At 38.4% G+C, this 23,282-nt stretch overlaps 1 protein-coding gene and 1 pseudogene across 1 annotated transcript; both read right to left on the bottom strand.

Annotated features, from left to right (window-relative positions):
• Positions 1-11,909: 11,909 nt before the first annotated feature.
• LOC132266517 (endochitinase-like) lies at positions 11,910-13,745 on the bottom strand (annotated as a pseudogene).
• A 1,497-nt stretch (positions 13,746-15,242) lies between these two features.
• LOC132266514 (endochitinase-like) lies at positions 15,243-16,726 on the bottom strand. The gene is made up of 3 exons (XM_059767404.1): positions 16,279-16,726; positions 16,013-16,163; positions 15,243-15,835 (listed from the first exon to the last, which is right to left on the bottom strand). The coding sequence occupies exons 1-3, from the start codon at positions 16,724-16,726 to the stop codon at positions 15,463-15,465; spliced, it is 972 nt and encodes a 323-aa protein (XP_059623387.1). The 3' UTR covers positions 15,243-15,462.
• Positions 16,727-23,282: the final 6,556 nt, after the last annotated feature.

Raw genomic sequence — 23,282 nt, 5'->3', positions numbered from 1 at the left:
TTAGAGAGACGTGTCACAATTTCTTATGTCATAGGATAGATGAATCCACTTTTAAAAAAAGCAAAGTTGTATCGAGTCCACATACAAAAGAGAAACTAAAAATTTCATTGATTAAAACATATATATATATATATATATAAGCCCATTTAACCTGAATGGTATAATGATTTGAGGTGATCGGGTGGTGATTAAGCCCATTTAACCTTTCTTCATTTCTGTTTCCAGACCTGGATCCCATTTAGGCTAGGTGTGCCGCTTTGGGTTGGTCGGACGGACGGTCATTTAGGTAAGGTTCAATGAGTTTTTTCAACCGTAGCATGTCTTCGACATCGTCAGCTCCTCTTGGAGGAAGAGTGATAGTTAACCAGGAAGAACAACATATTGATAGTGGTCAGACTGATCAGTGGGATACTTGGAATATACCCAAGGTTCCCATTAGGGATATTTACAAATCTTCAACTTTCAATCTCAAAATAGGATACTCCATCAAAACTGTTGAACAAACTATTTCTCTCAAAAACCCTTTTGAAGCCATCCATCCCCCAGCCGAGGCAATCGAATTCAAGACAAAGGCGTCAGGGACAGTCACACCCGCTACCACAAGCCTTTTCCCAAGAGATACGAAAATAGGTCACGGTATAACAAGAGCAAACCCTCATTTGTAGATAAATATCTCTCCTTTGAGAAAAATAGACAGAAAAATGCCCCTCCTCCAAAACATTTTCAAAAGAAACCTGCAACCTCAAAAGCAGATATAAAATGCTTCAAGTGTGGCAAGATGGGTGACTACAAACGCGATTGTAGAGCCAAACAGAAGATCAATGAGCTCGATCTCCCTGAAACCGTCAGGAGCCAACTGATGCAAATTCTTTTAAACTCTTCAGATGAAGAATCCGAACATGATATCAATGGTATTCAAGAAGATGATTATCATGCTGATATAGATTATGATTCTGATTCTTCTAACCCATCTTTGGATGACCAACCTATCAAAACCAAATGCATCTGTATGATTACTAAGGACCAAGAATTCATGTTGGAACTCATTGACAAAATAGAAGATCTTGATCAACGTAAGGAATGCTTGATTAAATTCACCAACAGCATTGGCCAAAGAAATGACAAAGCTCCCGTTGTTATACAAAATACTTACAACCTTACTGATATCTTTGAAAGATTTGGTACACAACCCCAGATGCCAATTACGATTCAAGATCTCCATAAAGAAATCAAACAAACCAAGCAAGAGATTTCACTCCTAAAACAAGAGGGCAAGGCTTTAAAAGATTCCACTGCTCATGATATTCTTACCCTCAGAAGCCAAAACCTTTTTCAACAATCCCAGATAGATACCTTACTACCTAAGTCCTCTGCAAAACTTAAACAACAAGTTTCTGAAAATCCCACTAAGGACAATGAAACTTACATCAACCTTCTGACCCAGATAACATTTCAGAAATGGCATGTTAATCTAAAAATTGTCATCAACAAAGACAATACCATTCATACAGTGGCTCTCACTGACTCCGGTGCTGATCTCAATTGTATTAATGAAGGACCTGTCCTTACGAAATACTTTGAGAAAACCAAAGAACGGCTTCAAGGTGCTAATGGTTCATGACTCACTGTTCAGCACAAGTTAACCAAAGCCCATGTTTGTAATCAGGGTCTTTGTATTAAAACACCTTTCATCTTTATCAAAGACCTCAATAACCCTGTTATTTTGGGAACTCCATTTATTTCTATTCTTTACCCGTTCAAAGTTGATAGCCAAGGCATTTCAACAAGTCTAGTTGGGCAAGAAATTTGCTTTCCTTTTGCTCATCCTACAGACACCAAGGATCTCAATACCATTAAGGATTCTTATGTTACTCAAGTCCCTGGTGTCATAAGGATTGAAAGCAAAATAAAGCATTTAGACTTTCTCAAACAAGAACTAATCTTCAAACAGATTGATGAACGACTCAGTCAAAAAAGTCTCTAAGACTCTATTCAAAGGTTCAGATTAAGACTTAAAAGTCAGGTTTGCTCTGATCTCGCAAATGCTTTTTGGCACAGAAGACAACACATTGTTGAATTACCTTATGAAAAATCTTTCAATGAAAAGGATATCCCTACCAAAGCCCGTCCTAGCCAAATGAGTCAAGAACTTCTTGATTACTGTATGAAAGAAGTACAGGAATTATTAAACAAATCCCTCATCCGAAAAAGCCGTTCCCCATGGAGCTGTGCCGCTTTCTATGTCCAAAAGAATGCTGAAATAGAAAGAGGTGTTCCCAGATTAGTTATCAATGACAACTCCTCAATGAAGTTCTTCAATGGATCAGGTACCCCCTACCCAATAAAAAGGACCTAATCCAATGTCTCGTTCATGCTACCGTTTTTTTAAAGTTTGATCTCAAGTCAGGATTTTGGCAAATCCAAATTGCTGAAAAAGATAGATACAAAACAGCTTTCACGGTTCCTTTTGGTCATTACGAATGGAATGTGATGCCTTTCGGATTAAAAAATGCCCCTTCAGAATTCCAAAAAATTATGAATGATATTTTTATTCATCTTACGAATTTTTCAATTGTTTATATTGATGATATACTAATATTTTCTTCTTCTATAAATGCTCATTGGAAACATCTCAATGTATTTGCTCAAACCATCAAGCATAATGGATTAGTCCTTTCTTTATCAAAGTTAACTTTGTTTCAGACCAAGATTAGGTTCTTAGGTTTTCAGATCCACCAAGGAACTGTCATCCCAATCAACAAATCTATCCAATTTGCTGATAAATTCCTTGATGAAATTAAAGACAAAACCCAGCTTCAAAGATTTTTAGGGTGCCTAAATTATCTCTATGAGTTTTTCAAGGATCTTTTTCTTCTTTGTGCTCCACTACGCCAAAGATTAAAAAAGTCCCCTCCCCCATGGTCCGATGAGCATACAAAAATAGTCAGAATCCTTAAAAGCAAAGCAAAAAACCTTCATTGCCTATCTATTGCTGATCCAGAAGCCTTCAAAATTGTGGAAACTGATGCATCTGAATTAGGATATGGAGGTATCCTAAAACAAAAAATAGGTGACAAGGAACAACTAGTTCAGTTCGCCTCTGGCACATGCAACCAAGCACAACAAAATTACTCTATAGTCAAAAAGGAAATTTTATCTATAGTTTTATGCATTTCAAAATTTCAAAGTGACTTACTAAATCAAAAATTTTTAGTTCGTGTTAATTGCCAATCTGCAAAAATTATTTTAAAGAAAGATGTTCATAACATAGCCTCAAAAGAAATTTTCGCCAGATGGCAAGCTATTCTTTCTGTATTTGACTTTGATATTGAATATATAAAAGGAGAAAACAATTCTCTTCCTGATTTTCTCACCAGGGAATTTTTGCAGGAAAAAGTAGGAGCTTTAGGGCGGTTACTATGCCTCCCAAGACAGGTAGAGGAGCCTCAGTTGCAAGCACAAAACCCCACAAAACAAAAGATGCATATGCACAATCATCTTCTTCTCAGAACCCTTCCAAAAAAACCTGGTACGATAAAGTCGAGGAAGATGAAGAAGCTTTGTGTGCTAGTCCATCTCCATTATTTACAAACCAATTTTCAGCCCTAACCACAATTCCACAACATGTCATAGACATGTCCCCAATCCAGTATGACCCTATCCAAGCATACTTACAGTCCCAACAACCAGTTTTTCCTCCCCTTCAAAAAACTTATGCTGCAATTTCTTCAGCATTAGATAAACAAATTTCCTCAAGATCTGTTTCACAGCAAGTGGTGGTTAACAATCCCACTCTAAAAAAATCTCGTTATTTTCAAAAACCAAATTCATCAACCATTTGTGTGGTTGAAAAAGAACTTTTTAACCAAAACCCAGTTTTACTTTCTCAAAATCATTTTGTCAAAGGTTTTCATTATCCAACATCAGATTTTTGGAAAACACAAAATTTTTATGAGTTTATTTTAGTGGACACTGATTCCATCAAAATTCAAACTTATTCAAAACCAGGTGATGAGTCTTTCATTTCTCACACCACATGTACCATTCAAAAAGTCCTTACTCCGGCAGCCTGGGGTAAAAACATCAATGCTCCGAGGCAATTTTCTCAGCCTCGCAACCCTCAAACTTTCAATTGCTGGAACTATCAAGATCCCTGGTACAATACCTTTTATTTCCAAAATCAGGATTATAGCCATTCCTGGCTTATCCTTTTCCAAAAGAATTTCAATCTAAATGTCCCCAGATGGTTCATTAACTGGTGGCATATGTTTGGTCCCTGCCAAGAAATCATCCCTAAAACGGTATCTAAGGGATTTTCAATTTTCAATGAAAAATTCCAAGCTCCTCCTGAGCTTTCCGAATTTCCCAAATCATTCTTATTTTTTGCAAATTTCGCATTGTCATGGATAGTTCTATGGCAATTCCAAATCCTCAAAACTTTTTCTAATCTTCCTCTTCTAGGAAGGATTTTCAAAGTCAAATGGTGGGACCAATTCTCTATCAAAGATGTTACTCCAGAAGCAATTTCTGAATGGTTCTCAAAGCACCCTGCAATATCATGTTCTGGCTTAGGAGAGTCTTCGGCTTTCCTCCTATCCAAAAGCCAGGCCCAAGCAAAGCTTTCTTCAGCAAAATCCCAAGATGAGTATGAAGCCTTCCTCATGGAAGCTTTAGCCCAAGTCAATCCCATAGCCTTCTCAAAATTGGGCTCCAACAGAAGTGAAGGCTCAGGTTCTTTCCATGGTTCCCAAACAGATCTGGCCCAACCCAATCAAGATGACTGTTTTGGTATTTTTACCCAACAGCTCCAGTAAACAATATTCTCAAAAATCATCATTTCATTTAAAAAAAAAAGAAGGGAAAATCTACAATTTAAAATTTTCAGGCTTTTAGCACCTTTCGGTGTTCATGACAAACAAGCTTTTCAAAAAAGGAATCCAAGGCAAGTCAGTGGCCATCACCTCAATTCAGCCTTTCAGGCTTTGCACATGGCCTCCAGCATCATTCAGAAGACATCACCTCAAATCAGCCTTTCAGGCTTTGCACATGGCCTCCTGCTGCATCCTTATCTCCAAGGAATCCAAAGCTCCCCAAGGCTCCTTCGAGGCCCTATAAATAACAGCTCCTCAAGACATTGTAGGCAGGCTCATTTTCAAGTTTAGATTTTAGTTTCCATTTCAAAAGTTCTCAGTTCAAATTGTAATTTTTAAGTTTAAGTTTTTAGTTTTACTTCATCCAAGGAGCTCGGCTCAGAACAAAAGTGTTGTATTCAAAGATCAAAGTTGTAAGTTCCATATTTTAATCAAAAGTTCTTTAAAGTTATTCATGTTCTGTTGTTTAATGTTAACTTGCATATTTCCATATTTTATTTCATTATTTCGTTGATTATTTAACCTTTTCAATATTCTGTTTCTCTCATAGCTCATTATCAGTTATTTTTTTGACTGAGTCGTTCATCAATCTGTTTAAACCTCTTACCTCAAGGGGACTTAACACTGCTATCATGCTTACTCTAAGGGATTGTAGGCATCTCGATTTTGAAACCTCTTTGTTAAGAGTTTGCCAAACTAGTCTTTTTGATGGCCCACAATACTTCAATTGTTTTCCAAATTATTCAATAGCTCTTGATGATCTAATAATCCTCCATACCTTAACCCTCAATGTTTCAAGTAGTGGTTATAAAATGATGGATGGAGCCATACCCTTCAATGTCGTCTATAGAATCCACTACAAAGTCTATACAACCCAAGTCAGCCCCCATGCTCTTCGTGAGTCTCCCAAAGGAGAAACCCTTCTTCTTCATACTAGTGACAAAAATTCACAAACTTATGTTCCGAGGACCATCACTTGGAATGAAGTCACCTTCCCGGCAGAGTGAATTCTCGAGCATGCAGCTCCTCCTTCAAAGATCAAGCATAAAAGGTTAGAACAAATATCTCAATTTTCTAATGGCACGGTAAATGTTAGATTTAATTCTAACAGGCCCAATAAACTTACTATCCAAGAAATAGAAAGATCTAGACCTTCTATCTAAGAAATAGAAACTTCTAGATCCTCTTTTTCTCATGCTACTTCCTCAAACTATTCAAAAGCCCCTTCCCGAAAATCATTTTCAGGAATGCCTACAAGGTATCCAAACCTCGTTGGTGTCAAAAACAAAGAAGTTGCTAACCCAGTTTACCAGGACAATGTTAGCATACAGACTGAGAAAAAAGACATCCATCCTCTTCGCAGCACTCCTTTACCTACACAAATTAGTTCTCAAAACAAAGGTCTGCAAAACCCTCCCCTAAACGAAGATCATCATGATTCCCCTCCATCCCCAAATGATTCTCAATTTGAAGATCCCGATCATCAGGTTCATCAGCTCTACATGATAGAAAAGGTTTATGAGATCGATAAAGACTTCTTACGCAAAGATTTCTACTCTGCGATCAATGATTCCAAAAGACAATGGTATTCCAAACCTTTTCAGCTCAAAAAACCATCCTTATTAGAGAACAGTGGTATACTTTCTGCATACAACATAAGTTCTCAGCCCCTTTCTTCACATGGTTTGAAAAATATTGTCTCGACAACAATATTGATTTTTCTTTCTCCACAATCAAATCCTTAAATGTCACAACCAAATCCACCATCACCTGGCAAACATCACGTGGTGAGGCTCTTGAAGCCATCCATCTCCCAGCCGAGGCAATCGAATTCAAGACAAAGGTATCAGGGACAGTCACACTTACTGCTTCTCCTTTCAAGACAAAGGCAGTCACCAATGACAATACCACATCCACGACCCGTGATGTCCGAAGCATCATGGAACAAAATAACTACACAAACCAACACCTCCAGACACTTGGCGATCAACTTTCTCGTATGGAAACCTTGCTTCAGAAAGAACAAATTATCCCCATTCAATCTGATAATGCTCCCCCTTTCATACCCCATGAAATCCCCTTACACTTGTCTAAACAACTATCAAAACGTAGTGCCATTAAAGAAGCACAGGACAGGATTAAGCGTATCGAATCCCTTATGACCTCCACAACTATGATTCCTGATACGCCTGAAAAACCTCTTAGAGCCATCAATACTCTTGACCAAGAAATTGGTACTGATACTGAAATTGATGAAATTACTGAGGTCTTCCAGAACCAACACGTCAATACTTTAGAACCAACTTCTTCTCGAAATTATTATCCCAGGCCAACTTTCCCTAACCTCCAGATCGAAGAACGAGGCCAGTTTTCCCAAGCTGCTTATCATGGTGGTACCATTTATGAATGGAATATAGATGGCAAAACTGAGTATCACATTCTCAATACACTTCAAGAAATGACAATGGTCAGCACTGCTTACAAAACCAAGAATGACTCTTCTGATCATGCTATAGCACAACTCCTAGTAGGAGGATTCACAAGCCAACTCAAAGGATGGTGGGACAACATCCTCACTCCAGATAAACGACAAGCCATTCTTAACTCTGTTAAAATAACTCCTGAAGGAACAATTATCAAAATAAAAGAAGGTGCAGATATAGAAGATGCAGTTGCTACTCTCATTTTCTCTATCGCCAAACAGTTCCTCGGTGACCTCTCAATTGTTAGAGACAAGACCTCAGAAATTCTAGCCAACCTTCGATGTCACAAACTCCAGGATTTCAGATTGTACAAGGATGTCTTCCTCTCAAAGGTCCTCACCAGGACTGATTATAACCAAGCCTTTTGAAAAGAAAAGTTCATTGCTGGACTCCCCAATCTTTTTGCTGAGAGAATTCGCAAGCATTTCAGATCAAAACATAATGGCCGTATTCCTTATGACTCCCTCACCTATGGTGACATCATCAGTACCATCACAGCTGAAGGAATTGCTCTTTTCACCGATTTCAAACTCCAACAGCAAATCAAGCATGAGAATGCCACTAGCCGAAAGGAATTAGGAACTTTTTGCTAACAATTTGGCTTCGAAAACCTAACCCCTCCTTCCAAACGAAAAAGTCACACCCGCTACCGCAAGCCTTTTCCCAAGAGATACGAAAACAGGTCACGGTATAACAAGAGCAAACCCTCATTTGCAGATAAATATCTCTCTTCTGAGAAAAATAGACAGAAAAATACCCCTCCTCCAAAACATTTTCAAAAGAAACCTGCCACCTCAAAAGCAGATATAAAATGCTTCAAGTGTGGCAAGACAGGTCACTACAAATGCGATTGTAGAGCCAAACAGAAGATCAATGAGCTCAATCCCCCTGAAACCGTCAGGAGCCAACTGATGCAAATTCTTTTAAACTTTTTAGATGAAGAATCCGACCATGATATCAATGGTATTCAAGAAGATGACTATCATGCTAATACAGATTATGATTCTGATTCTTCCAACCCATCTTTGGATGACCAACCTATCAAAACCAAATGCATCTATATGATTACTAAGGACCAAGAATTCATGTTGGAACTCATTGACAAAATAGAAGATCGCGATCAACGCAAGGAATGCTTGATTAAATTCACCAACAGCATTGGCCAAAGAAATGACAAAGCTCCTATTGTTATACCAAATACTTACAACCTTACTGATATCTTTGAAAGATTTGGTACACAACCCCAGATGCTAATTATGATTCAAGATCTCCATAAAGAAATCAAACAAACCAAGCAAGAGATTTCACTCCTAAAGCAAGAGGGCAAGGCTTTGAAAGATTCCACTGCTCATGATATTCTTACCCTCAGAAGCCAAATCCTTTTCCAACAATCCCAGATAGATGCCTTACTACCTAAGTCCCTTGCAAAACTTGAACAACAAGTTTCTGAAAATCCCACCAAGGACAATGAGACTTACATCAACCTTCTGACCCAGATAACATTTCAGAAATGGCATGTTAATCTAAAAATTGTCATCAACAAAGACTACACCATTCATACAGTGACTCTCATTGACTCCGGTGCTGATCTCAATTATATCAATGAAGGACTTGTCCCTACGAAATACTTTGAGAAAACCAATGAACGGCTTCAAGGTGCTAATGGTTCACGACTCACTATTCAGTACAAGTTAACCAAAACCCATGTTTGTAATCAGGGTCTTTGTATTAAAACACCTTTCATCCTTGTCAAAGACCTCAATGCCCCTGTTATTTTGGGAACTGCATTTATTTCTCTTCTTTACCCGTTCAAAGTTGATAGCCAAGGCATTTCAACAAGTCTAGTTGAACAAGAAATTTGCTTTCCTTTTGCTCATCCTATAGACACCAAGGATCTCAATACCATTAAGGATTCCTATGTTACTCAAGTCCCTGCTGTCAACAAGATTGAAAGCAAAACAAAGCATTTAGACTTTCTCAAACAAGAACTAATCTTCAAACAGATTGATGACCGACTCAGTCAAAAAAGCCTCCAAGACTCTATTCAAAGGTTCAGATTAAGACTTGAAAGTCAGGTTTGCTCTGATCTCCCAAACGCTTTTTGGCACAGAAGACAACACATTGTTGAATTACCTTATGAAAAATCTTTCAATGAAAAGGATATCCCCACCAAAGTTCGTCCTAGCCAAATGAGTCAAGAACTTCTTGATTACTGTATGAAAGAAGTACAGGAATTATTAAACAAATCCCTCATCTGAAAAAGCCGTTCCCCATGGAGCTGTGCTGCTTTCTATGTCCAAAAGAATGTTGAAATAGAAAAAGGTGTTCCCAGATTAGTTATCAATTACAAGCCCCTCAATGAAGTTCTTCAATGGATCAGGTACCCCCTGCCCAATAAAAAGGACCTAATCCAACATCTCGTTCATGCTACCGTTTTTTCAAAGTTTGATCTCAAGTTAGTATTTTTGGCAAATCCAAATTGCTGAAAAAAATAGATACAAAACAGCTTTCACGGTTCCTTTTGGTCATTACGAATGGAATGTGATGCCTTTCGGATTAAAAAATGCCACTTCAGAATTCCAAAAAATTATGAATGATATTTTTATTCATCTTACGAATTTTTCAATTGTTTATATTGATGATATACTAATATTTTCTTCTTCTATAGATGCTCATTGGAAACATCTCAATGTATTTGCTCAAACCATCAAGCATAATGGATTAGTCCTTTTTTTTTTTTATCTAAGTTAACTTTGTTTCAGACCAAGATTAGGTTCTTAGGTTTTCAGATCCACCAAGGAACTGTCATGCTAATCAACAGATCCATCCAATTTGCTGATAAATTCCCTGATGAAATTAAAGACAAAACCTAGCTTCAAAGATTTTTAAGGTGCCTAAATTATCTCTCTAAGTTTTTCAAGGATTTTTCTCTTCTTTGTGCTCCACTGCGCCAAAGATTAAAAAAAGTCCCCTCCCCCATGGTCCGATGAGCATACAAAAATAGTTAGAATCCTTAAAAGCAAAGCAAAAAACCTTCCTTGCCTATCTATTGCTGATCCAGAAGCCTTCAAAATTGTGGAAACTGATGCATCTGAATTAGGATATGGAGGTATCCTAAAACAAAAAATAGGTGACAAGGAACAACTAGTTCAGTTCGCCTCTGGCACATGGAACCAAGCACAACAAAATTACTCTACAGTCAAAAAGGAAATTTTATCTATAGTTTTATGCATTTCAAAATTTCAAAGTGACTTACTAAATCAAAAAATTTTAGTTCATGTTGATTGCCAATCTGTAAAAACTGTTTTAAAGAAAGATGTTCATAACATAGCCTCAAAAGAAATTTTCGCCAGATGGCAAGCTATTCTTTCTGTATTTGACTTTGATATTGAATATATAAAAGGAGAAAACAATTCTCTTCCTGATTTTCTCACCAGGGAATTTTTGCAGGGAAAAGCAGGAGCTTAAGTGCGGTTACTATGCCTCCCAAGACAAGTAAAGGAGCCTCAGTTGCAAGCACAAAACCGCACAAAACAAAAGATGCATATGCACAATCATCCTCTTCTCAGAACCCTTCCAAAAAAACCTGGTATGATAAAGTCGAGGAAGATGAAGAAGTTATGTGTGCTAGTCTATCTCCATTAATTACAAACCAGTTTTCAGCCTTAACCACAATTCCACAACATGTCATAGACATGTCCCCAATCCAGTATGACCCCATCCAAGCATACTTACAATCCCAAGAACCAGTTTTTCCTCCCCTTCAAAAAACTTATGCTGCAATTTCTTCAGCATCAGATAAACAAATTTCCTCAAGATCTGTTTCACAGCAAGTGGTGGTCAACAATCCCACTCTCAAAAAATCTCGTTATTTTCAAAAACCAAATTAATCAACCATTTATGTGGTTGAAAAAGAACTTTTTAACCAAAACCTAGTTTTACTTTCTCAAAATCATTTTGTCAAAGGTTTTCATTATCCAACATCAGATTTTCAGAAAACACAAAATTTTTATGAATTTATTTTAGTGGACACTGATTCCATCAAAATTCAAACTCATTCAAAACCCGGTGATGAGTCTTTCATTTCTCACACCACATGTACCATTCAAAAATTCCTTACCCCGGCAGCCTGGGGTAAAAATATTAATGCTCTGAGGCAATTTTCTTAGCCTCGCAACCCTCAAACTTTCAATTACTGGGACTATCAGGATGCCTAGTACAATACCTTTTATTTCCAAAATCAGGATTATAGCCATTCCTGGCTTATCCTTTTCCAAAAGAATTTCAATCTAAAAGTCCCCAGATGGTTCATTGACTGGTGGCATATGTTTGGTCCTTGCCAAGAAATCATCCCTGAAACGGTGTCCAAGGGATTTTCAATTTTCAATGAAAAATTCTAAGCTCCTCCTGAGCTTTCCAAATTTCCCAAATCATTCTTATTTTTTGCAAATTTCGCATTGTCATGGATAGTTCTATGGCAATTCCAAATCCTCAAAACCCCTTCTAATATATTTATATATTTGCACCCTATCATCTGGACAAAAAAGTTGATTGATTATTCTTGAAGCTACAGCACACTGCATACATTCAGTAATCAACTTTGATTTATTTTATTATAAAAAGTGACTAGTTAACTAAAACTGTTAATGATCAAAATGCCTAAGCAAAAGGTCTCTGGTTGTAGCAGTCCAGGTTGTTGCCATATCCCACTCCCAATATGTCGCAGTACCTCTTGTAGAATCCAATACGGTCTTGCACCTAAGCATTCACGCCTTTTCCGCATTCGATTCCACCATTGATGATGTTGGTGATGACTCCATAGCCCGGTACCCTACCCACTGTACTGTCTGCAGCAGAAGGCGTCCATTTTCCAATGATGACATCGTGGCACGATGGCTTTGGTGACTGTGGTGTTGAATGATATGGTTGGGTTGGTTGCAACTAAATACGGATTGTTTAACAGATCAGACCCTATGGCTTTTTCTGCTAGACCATAGTTGTAGTTGCTGCCAAGTCGTGATCAAATTCAATAACTTGGTCAACATAAATTAAATACTTCTTTGTAAGGAAAGAGTCAAAAATTATGTGAGGAGGGTAATAATGAATTTTTTAAATATTTTCAAAAGGACAATAATAATCTTTTATAGGTATATAATTGAAAAAGACAAAATAACAAGGGTATATTACTAAAATGAAAATACAAGGGCCGCAATTGGCCCGTCACATACATGTAAGTCCGTCCCTCTTCTCTACCAACTAAGTAGGTGATTAAATGATCATTCAATTAGAACAAGATTGAATTGGGCAATGCCAATTAATCATGTGGAATATTGGACTCACTAAATATAATAAGCTGTGATTTGGTCAGGCTATTGGGCTTAGACTATTAATTTTGAAAATCATTTTCTAATTGAATTTTATTTTTTAAATATGATACTTCAAATTTTGAATCAACATATTTAAAACCAATTAAATAAAAAGTTCATGCTTTCTGCAAAGAGAGAGGAGTTCTTTCTATGAAATTTGGATGGGGCCACGACCAAAGTATTTTTTACCAGGAGCGCACGGCCATTGATTATTTGCAACGCAGTAATCAGGTGGATTGCCTTGTTCCCGAACAAAGCAGTATCCCCATGCATAAGGACCATCTGGTGCACTTGCCCACCCACCTATATGGTATATATATAGATCCATCATGAATATATATATATATCATCTCACTTATAATCTTTTTTCTTTTCTTCTCATTCTGTACACACTAAAATATATACACTTGAACATATTCAACAAGCAAGGGTGAGACATTTTTCTTATGGATCCTCTGCATTACAATATGCTGTGTTGTACTGCGTCCCATGGATCTCAATTGTACTCCATCCGATGCAGTACAGTGTGCATGTTTCTCAACATCATAAAGAGCCTAGGGACGAGAACATACCACACGAACTAGACCACACATGGTACTTGTTTTTTGCTTTACATTATCGGTAGCTAGTATTAGTCATATTTATGATAATACTGCCACTTATAATGATGGATAATTGTTAAGAGTACAAGACATTTTATAGAGCAAAGAAAGATTATACCTGTAGTTTCATGTGAAGTTTGAGCCAAGAAGGCTGCAATCTCTCTTTTACGAGTAGGGGTGTCACCGGTTGTTCCGAAACCTCCAAAGGAATTGGCAGCAGCTATGAAAGCCTCGTAGGTGTAGAAACCCTTGCCGGGGCAGTTGCTGTCGTTGCGGTGCTTTAACATCTGATCAAACAGCGCTTTGCTAACAAGAGAACCAACATTTTGTCCTTGTGCCAAGGACATTACCATGAAGAAAAGAGAGAACAAAACTAGTACTCCAAGAGACCTCATTTTCTTTTATTTTCTTTTCACTCAAAGTTTGTGAGGTTATAGAGGAAGAGAGATGGGTATTTATAGGCAGTGAATAAAGATTGCTCTTGTGATAATTCTAAGAAAAATCAACCAGGATGTGGTCATCATGCATGGTGGCTTTTACAAGTCTCATGTGTAACAGTGTGGGCTGTAGCGTGTCCAATTCTGTGTTTTGTTCAATCGGATATGCTTGAATCATAAGAAAAAAAGAGGAGTGAGAAGTGACTGTTAGATCTTGACTCCATTGTTTCCAGCTACTGACATTAGTGGAGATAATTGCGGTAAGATAAGGAAAATGAACTAGGGATGTGGTCATGCATGGCGGTATAATTAAGGAAGACATTGTCTAGAAGCTGCATCTCAATGTTTTATATTAAAACTAAAATCAACCTCAGTGACTTGCCTATTTTAGATTAGTGTTGGAATTTAGAAATCTAAGAAAAACTTGTGACCTTTTGGTTTAGCTTTATATCTTATCCCTAAAAGTTAGCACTTATGAAGACAATTGGTTTTAATATTGATATATATAGCACACCTTTAATTAAGGAATTGTTGTTCAAACAGTTGTGACATCAATGACATATTGGCAAGAATTGAATCATGGCCTCAAATAAAAATAATAAAAAGAAAAAGAAAAAGGAGAATAATAATGCTATTTGAGCATGGTTTCATGTTGACTCAGCAATGATCAATTGAGTGAGGTTTACACTTTCTAATTTTTAGACACAATGGTGGAGTACCAATCACATGCATTTATTTGCATGAATCCCACTATTTCTTCTTTTCTTAATCTTACCTGTATTCTCTCTTTTTTTTTTTTTTTTTTTTGGGTGAGATAGAGACAACCTCTAAACAGATCCTGCTTCTTTTATCCTCTGCTCATTCTTTATATATATATATATTTTGTTTTATTTTTTTTTTATACAGACACACTATCTCAAAGAATTGGACACTCAACCGGCCAGGACTTACTCATTCTTAAATTTATTAAGAAAGGAAATAATTTTTACACCAAGTAGTTCAGTAAATTGTCAGACCTACTGTTTTTAAGTGGTTATTTATGCAAAAAAATAAGAAGGTGAAATCTTCCAATTACTTGTATTTTGCTTAAATAACCAATCAAAATCATTCATTAGGCAATTTATTAACCAATCAACTTGTAAAATTTGTAATAAATTTATTGCAAAACAAAGCGTAGACCATGATACCAGCTTAATAGAAGTCTATGGAGCTAAGTTCAGACCCAAAGTTTAGTATTAGAATATGGGTACTAGAATCCTCTTACTCAACTGGCCCATCTCATCCGGGTTAGCTTGTTGTATCTAAAACAGGCCTAACAACAACCCCGAGGACCACACATATTTGACTCTCTAACCCATCTTATTAAACAGATCTCTATATTTTTAAATCAAATTAAGCCTAGCCCAATTAGACAACATGTACAATATGGATATCTTGACTCTGGCCCATCTTATTGAACACTGACCTGGATAATTGACTCAAGTTAAGGACCAACTCAATTACACAAACATGAAATTGCCCGAGATTTCATTACGACGAAGAGCAAAATAAAATACACACAAATTTTAAACTTTGGATTTGAAAATACAATAAGTGGTAGTTCTCAAATTCTCTTATTTGGATACTAGTTACATAGGCTGGTCCATCCCATTATTTTACTAATATTCTTATTCTTGTCTCCAATTCTTTAACACCAGAGCTGTTTATGGCCCGAAGGGACTTTGATTGTTGCAATCCAAGTTATTGCCATGGCTCAAGCCCAGTATGTCACAGTACCTCTTGTAGAATCCAATCCGATCAGCCACCTTATCATTTGGACCTTTGCCACACTCCTTCCCACCATTGATTATGTTGGTGATGACACCATAACCCGGGACCCGACCCGCTGCTCTGTCTGCATCGGATGGTTTCCATATTCCGGTGATGACATTGTGGCTTGAGGGCTTGTTATATTGTGGGGTCATCCAGAACCAAATGGCAGTCTTAAATGATATGACCGGGTTTGTCGCTACCGAATCCGGATTGTTTATGAGATCCGCCCTAATGGCTTTACCCGCTTTGTCATAGTTATAGTTGCTGAGAAAATAAAAAAGGCAAAGGTTAAAGAAAGTTAATCTATTGTTTGATATGCCTAGTCCAAATATATATTCTTTTAGGAAAAAGTTCAGATTTTTCTCTGGCAAAAAAAAAAAAAAAAAAAAAAAAAAAAAATGATCGATCATATGTCATGGGCAAGAGAACTCGGATACTTACTGAGTGAGTTGGATGGGTCCTCTACCAAAGTACTTTTTACCGGGAGGGCATGGCCCCTTGCTCGGATCACAGGGATAGTCCGGTTCGCCTCTTTCCCGAATGAAGCAATATCCCCATGCATATGGACCATCTGGTGCACTAGGCCACCCACCTGCACCAAAAACAATTAGGCTTTATGTGTAAGCAACAAAAAATATATATATACAAGAGCTTAGTAATCTTAATCATAGTAAACAAATTGAGGGTTAAGATTTAAACTAACTAACCTGTTGTTTCATGAGATGTTTGACCCAAGAATGCTACAAGCTCCCTTTTTCGTGTAGCAACATCTCCGGTTGTGCCAAATCCGTTAAAAGATTTCGCAGCGGTGATGAAAGCATCGAATCTGTAGAATCCATTACTTGGACATCTAGCATCGTTCCGGTATTTAAGCATTTGGTTGAAAAGTGCTAGGCTGATGAGGGAGCCAATGTCGCCGCCGCCACTGCCGCCGGGGGAAGGGGTGGGATTGGGGGGATTTGGAGTTGAACCACCAGGCCTGCATTGGCTCTGGCAACCTTTTATGCAGTAGTCAGATGTGGTGCCACAATAACCATGTTCACTGCAGCATAGCCCATTTGGGCATAGGGCACCCCCAGCTTGTCTACCACATTGTTCAGCTGATATAGCTAATATTGAGGCTAAGGTAAAGAGAATCAGAGTCGAAAACCTCATATGTCACGCCCCAAAGTCCTAAATACATTAACTCTTATCTCGTATTAAGATTTGACATGACTTTCCTTACACATCCACAACTTTACAATAGAAATAATTAAAAAAAGAAGTAGATGAAAACCACCCTCTAATTTATTAAATCGACACAACCATAATATCAAACAACCTTGTCAAAAATAATCCATGATAACTGGACAAAATGAACTAAACCAAAGAATGCAACAAACAAGCCAAAATCCATCACCATCATGTAATCCCATCACGTTCCTACTCAACGTGTACCTGAAATGTGATAATGGGGTGAGCTCACAAGCTCAGCAATAAATGCTAAACACAATCATCGTTCAGCAAATTAACCTTACCTTATATTCCTGTATATATAAGCAACTCAAATAAGTTCATTATTCAAATGTGTATAACCCAGTTAATTATAAACTTAATAAATAACCATCTTTTATTTTTTAATAAATCGGCATATCTCACATGAGCCCCGGGCTCCCGTCCAATAAAAATGGTGTGAATCGTATAGTCCCTGACTACCAAAAACACACGTGTGGCTGGATTGTACGTCTACTCCCCAGATGATCCCTGATCACGTCCACACAATAAGGGCTCATTAGACCCATGGCCATAATAAAAAGGGTAGTGCACTCCCAAATAGGTAGGTCCCTGACCATACCCAAAAGTCATCATAGAGTCAGTCCCTGACTGCCCTCCGACTAATCCAAACTCATCATTATTATTTATGGTGAATTATGAAATACATTATTAATTAATAATTTAAAATCAATAAGTAATACACCCAAACACGCTTTTAATTTAAAAATAGAACCCTATAAACCCAACTAGTGAGAGTACAAAATTCTGGACATAGCCTAATATTAGATATGACTCGCTACAAAATTTCAGAAGCTAAGTCTTAATAATATTTCCGTACTCTCCATCTTAGTGCTAAAAATAATACTTTTTTCGGGTTTTAATTTCGTAAAACTACCAAAATGTCATTTAAAAATCTGGATTTCAGCAAAACTAAGTCCATTATACTAAAAACTAATATTCTGGAATTTCAATAATTTTTTTTTTTTTGAATACTAAAAAAAAATACTCTTCTATATTTGTTTTTCAAAATTTAAAATAATTAAATATATTATTCATTTCGGTTGAACCCGGGTATTGCCCCCAACGGACTAGGCTCGGCGAGTAGATTCCAGTGATAACTTTCAATAGTCAAACCGATGTCTCACGGCAACACACTCTCCCTCACTTTCCATTGCCAAGAATGTGCTTCGTAGAGAAGAACCCAAAGTGGGTCTTCACCACCATAATGCATTTGCTTTTCTATCTGTTTTTTTCTTTTCCAACCAATATCTAACGGTTCTACCTTCTATTGACCCCAAAGTCTACTTTTAAGCTTTCTGTAGTCAATAAAGCTTAAGTTTGAAACATCAAATTGAATGCAAGACTTACAACAATAAATTATTTCACTTATTAAAATATTCCACGCTGAACTTGAATTCTAACTCTCCGTAAATCAAACAATTCGTATAAGTATATTGATATATAATAACACCAAATCAGTTTCCATATATATACACACATATAAGATCAAATCAGTCTATTAATCAAGCTTACCATGCATATAGCAAGTATAAAAACATGTGAATTACATTTATTCAATATCTATACACACAAACACACACACATGCGCATCAAGTAAGTGTCCTCCATTTAAACTTATATTCAGTGCTATTAGAACATGTGATAAAGTTTCATGCCATTCTATGCCTAATTTACATCAGATCGATATACCCTAATTCATAAAAACATGTTATATTAATTCTTGATTAATCGTAATTAGGCAGAGTTTCGTACATATACAAGTATATAAAGCAAGATTAACTTGCCTGTTAAATATCGTTAAACCTTTCTCTCTAGCCGATCCTTTGGTCACCATCTCTTTTTCCGGCTACTGCAGATTGCCAACGAAAAATCAGTAACCCGCTTCCTCTCTTTCTCTCTCGGTAATTTCTTTCTTCTTTTTTTTTTTATGAAAAATAATATCCTCGTACTGATACGATGTAAAATATAAAGGATAAATATAACTGTATTCGAGATAACCTAGGACTCTTATTTAAAGTTTTAAATTTTTTTTAAAAAAAACTCTATTATCTCAACTATCACGTTAAAATACTAAATACTAAATAATAAAAAAAATAATGTACGAAATTTTAGGGTTTTACATTCTACCCACCTAAAAAGAAATTTCGTCCTCGAAATTTGTATACCTTATTCGAAGAGTTGTAGGTACTTTTCCTTCATTTCTGACTCTATCTCCCAAGTAGCCTCTCTCTCGTCCTGATGATTCCACTGCACCTTCACCAAAGGTATCTCTGCCCGCCTCAACTGTTTCACCATACTGTCAACAATGCGAACAGGCATCTCAACATAGGTTGCATTAGGACGAATCTGGACCTCTGTGCAGTCAATGGCCTGAGTTTCATCCCTCAAGCACCTCCTCAACATGGAGACATGGAAAACATCGTGAACAGCTGATAGTCTAGGTGGTAGAGCCAATCTATATGCCACCACTCCAACCCTCTCTGTGATCTCAAAAGGTCCAATGAATCGAGGAGCTAACTTCCCTTTCTTCCTACCAAATCTCGTAACCCCCTTCATTGGTGATACTTTCAAGAACACCAAGTCACCCACACTAAACTCCAAAGCACGACAGCGTCGGTCTGCGTAACTCTTTTGTCGACTCTGAGCTGTGCGAAGTCGATCTCGAATGATGGCAACCTTCTCCGTAGTCTCTTGCACCAACTCTGGCCCCAAAAAACTACCATCACCAACCTCAGCCCAACATACAGGTGAACGACAAGGTCTACCATAAAGTGCCTCATATGGTGCCATACCGATACTAGCCTGATAGCTATTATTATAAGCGAACTTAACCAATGGAATGTGATCCTCCCAACTGCCCCGAAAATCTAGCACACAAGCACGAAACATATCCTCTAACACCTGAATGACCCTCTCGGATTGGCCATCGGTCTGAGGATGAAAAGCAGTACTCAAACTCAAAGGAGTACCAAAAGCTGCTTGGAAACTACTCCAAAATCGAGATGAAAAACAAGGATCACGATCTGAGACAATAGACACCGGCACTCCATGAAGCTTAACTATGTCTCTAATGTAGATCTTACACAATTCCTTTACAGTATCAGTAGCTCGAATGGGTAGAAAATGAGCTGATTTAGTCAATCGGTCCACTATCACCCATACTGTATCATGGTTATGTATCGACCTCGGTAACCCCACTACAAAATCCATCGTCACATGCTCCCATTTCCACTCAGGCACAGGCAAAGGCTGTAATAGTCCTGCTGGTCTCTGGTGCTCAGCTTTCACTCGCTGACAAGTGAGACATCTAGATACAAACTCTGCCACATCACGTTTCATGCCTTCCCACCAGAACTGCCTCTTAAGATCATGATACATCTTAGTGCCGCCTGGGTGCACTGTGTACCTAGAGTGATGTGCCTCCTCTAAAATCTCTCTCTTGAGGTCTGCTAAGTCTGGAACACATAGCCTACCTTGAAATCTCATACCACCATCAGCTCCATACGCCCAGTCAACATTACCTTCATCATCAACAGACTCAACTGCTTTGGTCTGTAACCTGTCATCCAGAGTCTGAAAATGAATGATCCGGCTGATCAAAGTAGGTTGTACAGTCAAACTACAAAGAATAGCCCCTGTACTCTGAGAACTCGGCATGATAGAAAACTCTGCCAATGCCTCTAACATCATCCACTCTTGAATCATCATAAAGGCAACTAATCCTCTCAGTTTTCGACTCAAGGCATCTGCTACCACATTCGCCTTTCCAGGATGATACTGAAGAGTCATATCAAAATCCTTCATCTTCTCCATCCACCTTCGTTGCCTCATATTCAACTCCTTCTGAGTGTAGAGGTATTTGAGGCTCTTGTGATCAGAGAATAACTCAAATTCCTCGCCATACAAGTAATGCCTCCACACCTTCAATGCAAGAACCACTGCTGCCAATTCCAGATCATGTGTAGGGTAATTCTGCTCATGTGGCTTAAGCTGCCTAGAAGCATACGCTACCACCTTGTCATCTTGTATCAAAACACAGCCAAGACCCTGATGTGATGCATCTGTGTAAATCACAAATCTCTCACCACTAACAGGAATGGTAAGAACTGGTGCCGAAGTCAATCTCGTCTTCAGCTCCTCAAATGCCTGCTTACAGCGGTGATCCCAAACAAACTTCACATCCTTCCGAGTCAAACGGGTCAATGGTGCAGCAATCTTGGAGAAACCTTCAATGAAACGCCTGTAGTATCCTGCCAGTCCTAAGAAGCTACGAATCTCAGTGACAGTAGTAGGACGTTTCCAACTCATCACAGCCTCCACCTTGGCAGAATCTACTGAAACTCCATCTTTAGAGATCACGTGCCCCAAAAACTGAATCTGCTCTTGCCAAAAGTCACACTTCTCAAACTTAGCATAAAGCTGATGCTCACGCAAAGTCTGAAGTGTAATGCTCAAGTGTCTCTCATGTTCCTCCTTAGTCTTGGAATATATCAGAATGTCATCAACAAATACCACAACCAACTGATCCAAGTAAGGTCGAAACACTCGGTTCATCAAATCCATAAAAGCTGCCGGAGCGTTAGTCAGCCCAAAAGGCATGACTAAAAACTCATAGAGGCCATAACGAGTCCTAAAGGCAGTTTTAGGAATATCCTCATCCCTAATCCTCAGCTGATGGTACCCAGTCCTCAAGTCAATCTTAGAGAACAACTGCGCCCCTTTGAGTTGATCAAACAAATCATCGATGCGTGGCAATGGGTACTTGTTCTTAATAGTGACCTTATTCAGCGCACGGTAGTCAACACATAAGCGGAGTGACCCATCCTTCTTCTTGACAAAAAGAACAGGTGCTCCCCACGGTGATGTGCTAGGTCGAATAAACCCCCGATCTTGCAACTCTTGAGTCTGCTTCTTCAACTCACTCAATTCAACTGGTGCCATTCTGTAGGGTGCCCTAGAGATAGGTGAAATACCAGGAGTGAGGTTGATGCAGAAATCCACTGCCCTCCTAGGAGGCAAACCCGGAATATCCCAAAACACATCTGCATACTCTGACACTGTAGGCAACTGCTCTATAGTCACGCATTGCTCAACCACCTCGATGTGGGCCAGGAATCCCATAGTCATGGTGCCCTCAAACTCCCCACACTTATATCGAGAAGGAAACTGTCCCGGAACTGAGAATACAATAATCCTCTCATGGCAGTCCAACTGAGTATGATATCTAGCCAACCAATCCATACCCAGTATAGCATCAAATTCTCTCATACGTAATACTATTAAATCAATAGGATACTCCAACTCCCCAATTGTAACAGGGCAAGCATGACATATTCTATTAAGTGTCGTCGCGCTCCCGAGTGGAGTTGTAATAGATAAGGCATTACTTATATGTCCAGGTTCTAATCCCAGTGTATTAACAAATGATAGTGCAATAAAAGAATATGAAGAACCTGAATCAAATAGTACTCTAGCTATACTGCCATAAATAGTAAGTGTACCTTCCACTGCTGGTGGTGCACGATCCTGTCTCCCATCTGGAACAACTGCATAAACCCTTGCACCTCCTTGTTGCTGTGGTGCCTGACCTTTCTGCTGGTTATTCTTGTGAGGCTTGGGACAATTACGAGCCAAATGTCCTTGCTCACGACAATTGTAGCAATGCCCGCTGAACTGATATGGCTGTGCATCATAAGGTGTGGCTGGTACTAAAGCTGTCGATTGCTCACCTTCACCAACTCTCTGCCGTTTCCCTGCTCGCCAATCTTGTCTACCTCTCTGCCAAGACTGACCCTGCCAGTTTCTCTGAGTCTGCTGTTGCTGACCCCTCTGATTCTGTTGAGAGCTACTCTGATTCTATTGAGTGCTGCTAGCCCCCTTACCTTTCTGTTTTGCCCTACGCTCCTTCTGTTTCTGAAAGGCAATGTTATTATTCTCCTCTACTGCCATAGCACATTCCACCACTTTAGCATAAGTGTCAAAACGATGAACCACCACAAACTTCTTCACATAAGAGACCAATCCTCGCTCAAACTTTCTAACCTTGTGTAACTCATTTGCAACAATGTGAGGAGCAAATCGGGATAGCTCTGTAAACTTCCTCTCGTACTCACTAACTGACATCTCATTATTCTGTTCCAGCTGCGTGAACTCTGCTGCCTTCTTCTCCTTCACTGATTGTGGAAAGTATTTGTCATTGAACCGAGTTTTAAAATCATCCCAGGTCATAGTTGTAATGTCCACAACCATCCTGGTCTCTGACTGCCACCACTGGCGCGCCTCACCAGATAAAAGAAATGCACCAATCTTCCTTTTCTGCACCTCAGTGCAGTCCATCATCTCAAAATACTTTTCCATATCTTCAATCCACTTCTCAGCATCAAGTGGATCGGTAGCTCTAGCAAATTCAACAGCCCCCAATTTGCGGATATCTCTG

The sequence above is a fragment of the Cornus florida genome, unplaced genomic scaffold (assembly GCF_030987335.1).
Source record: "Cornus florida cultivar Cherokee Brave unplaced genomic scaffold, ASM3098733v1 CherokeeBrave_3.0.0_Hap2_Chr07, whole genome shotgun sequence".
Lineage (NCBI taxonomy): Eukaryota > Viridiplantae > Streptophyta > Magnoliopsida > Cornales > Cornaceae > Cornus > Cornus florida.
Note: the sequence above shows the minus strand (reverse complement) of the source record. Positions and strands in the feature narration are given on the sequence as shown.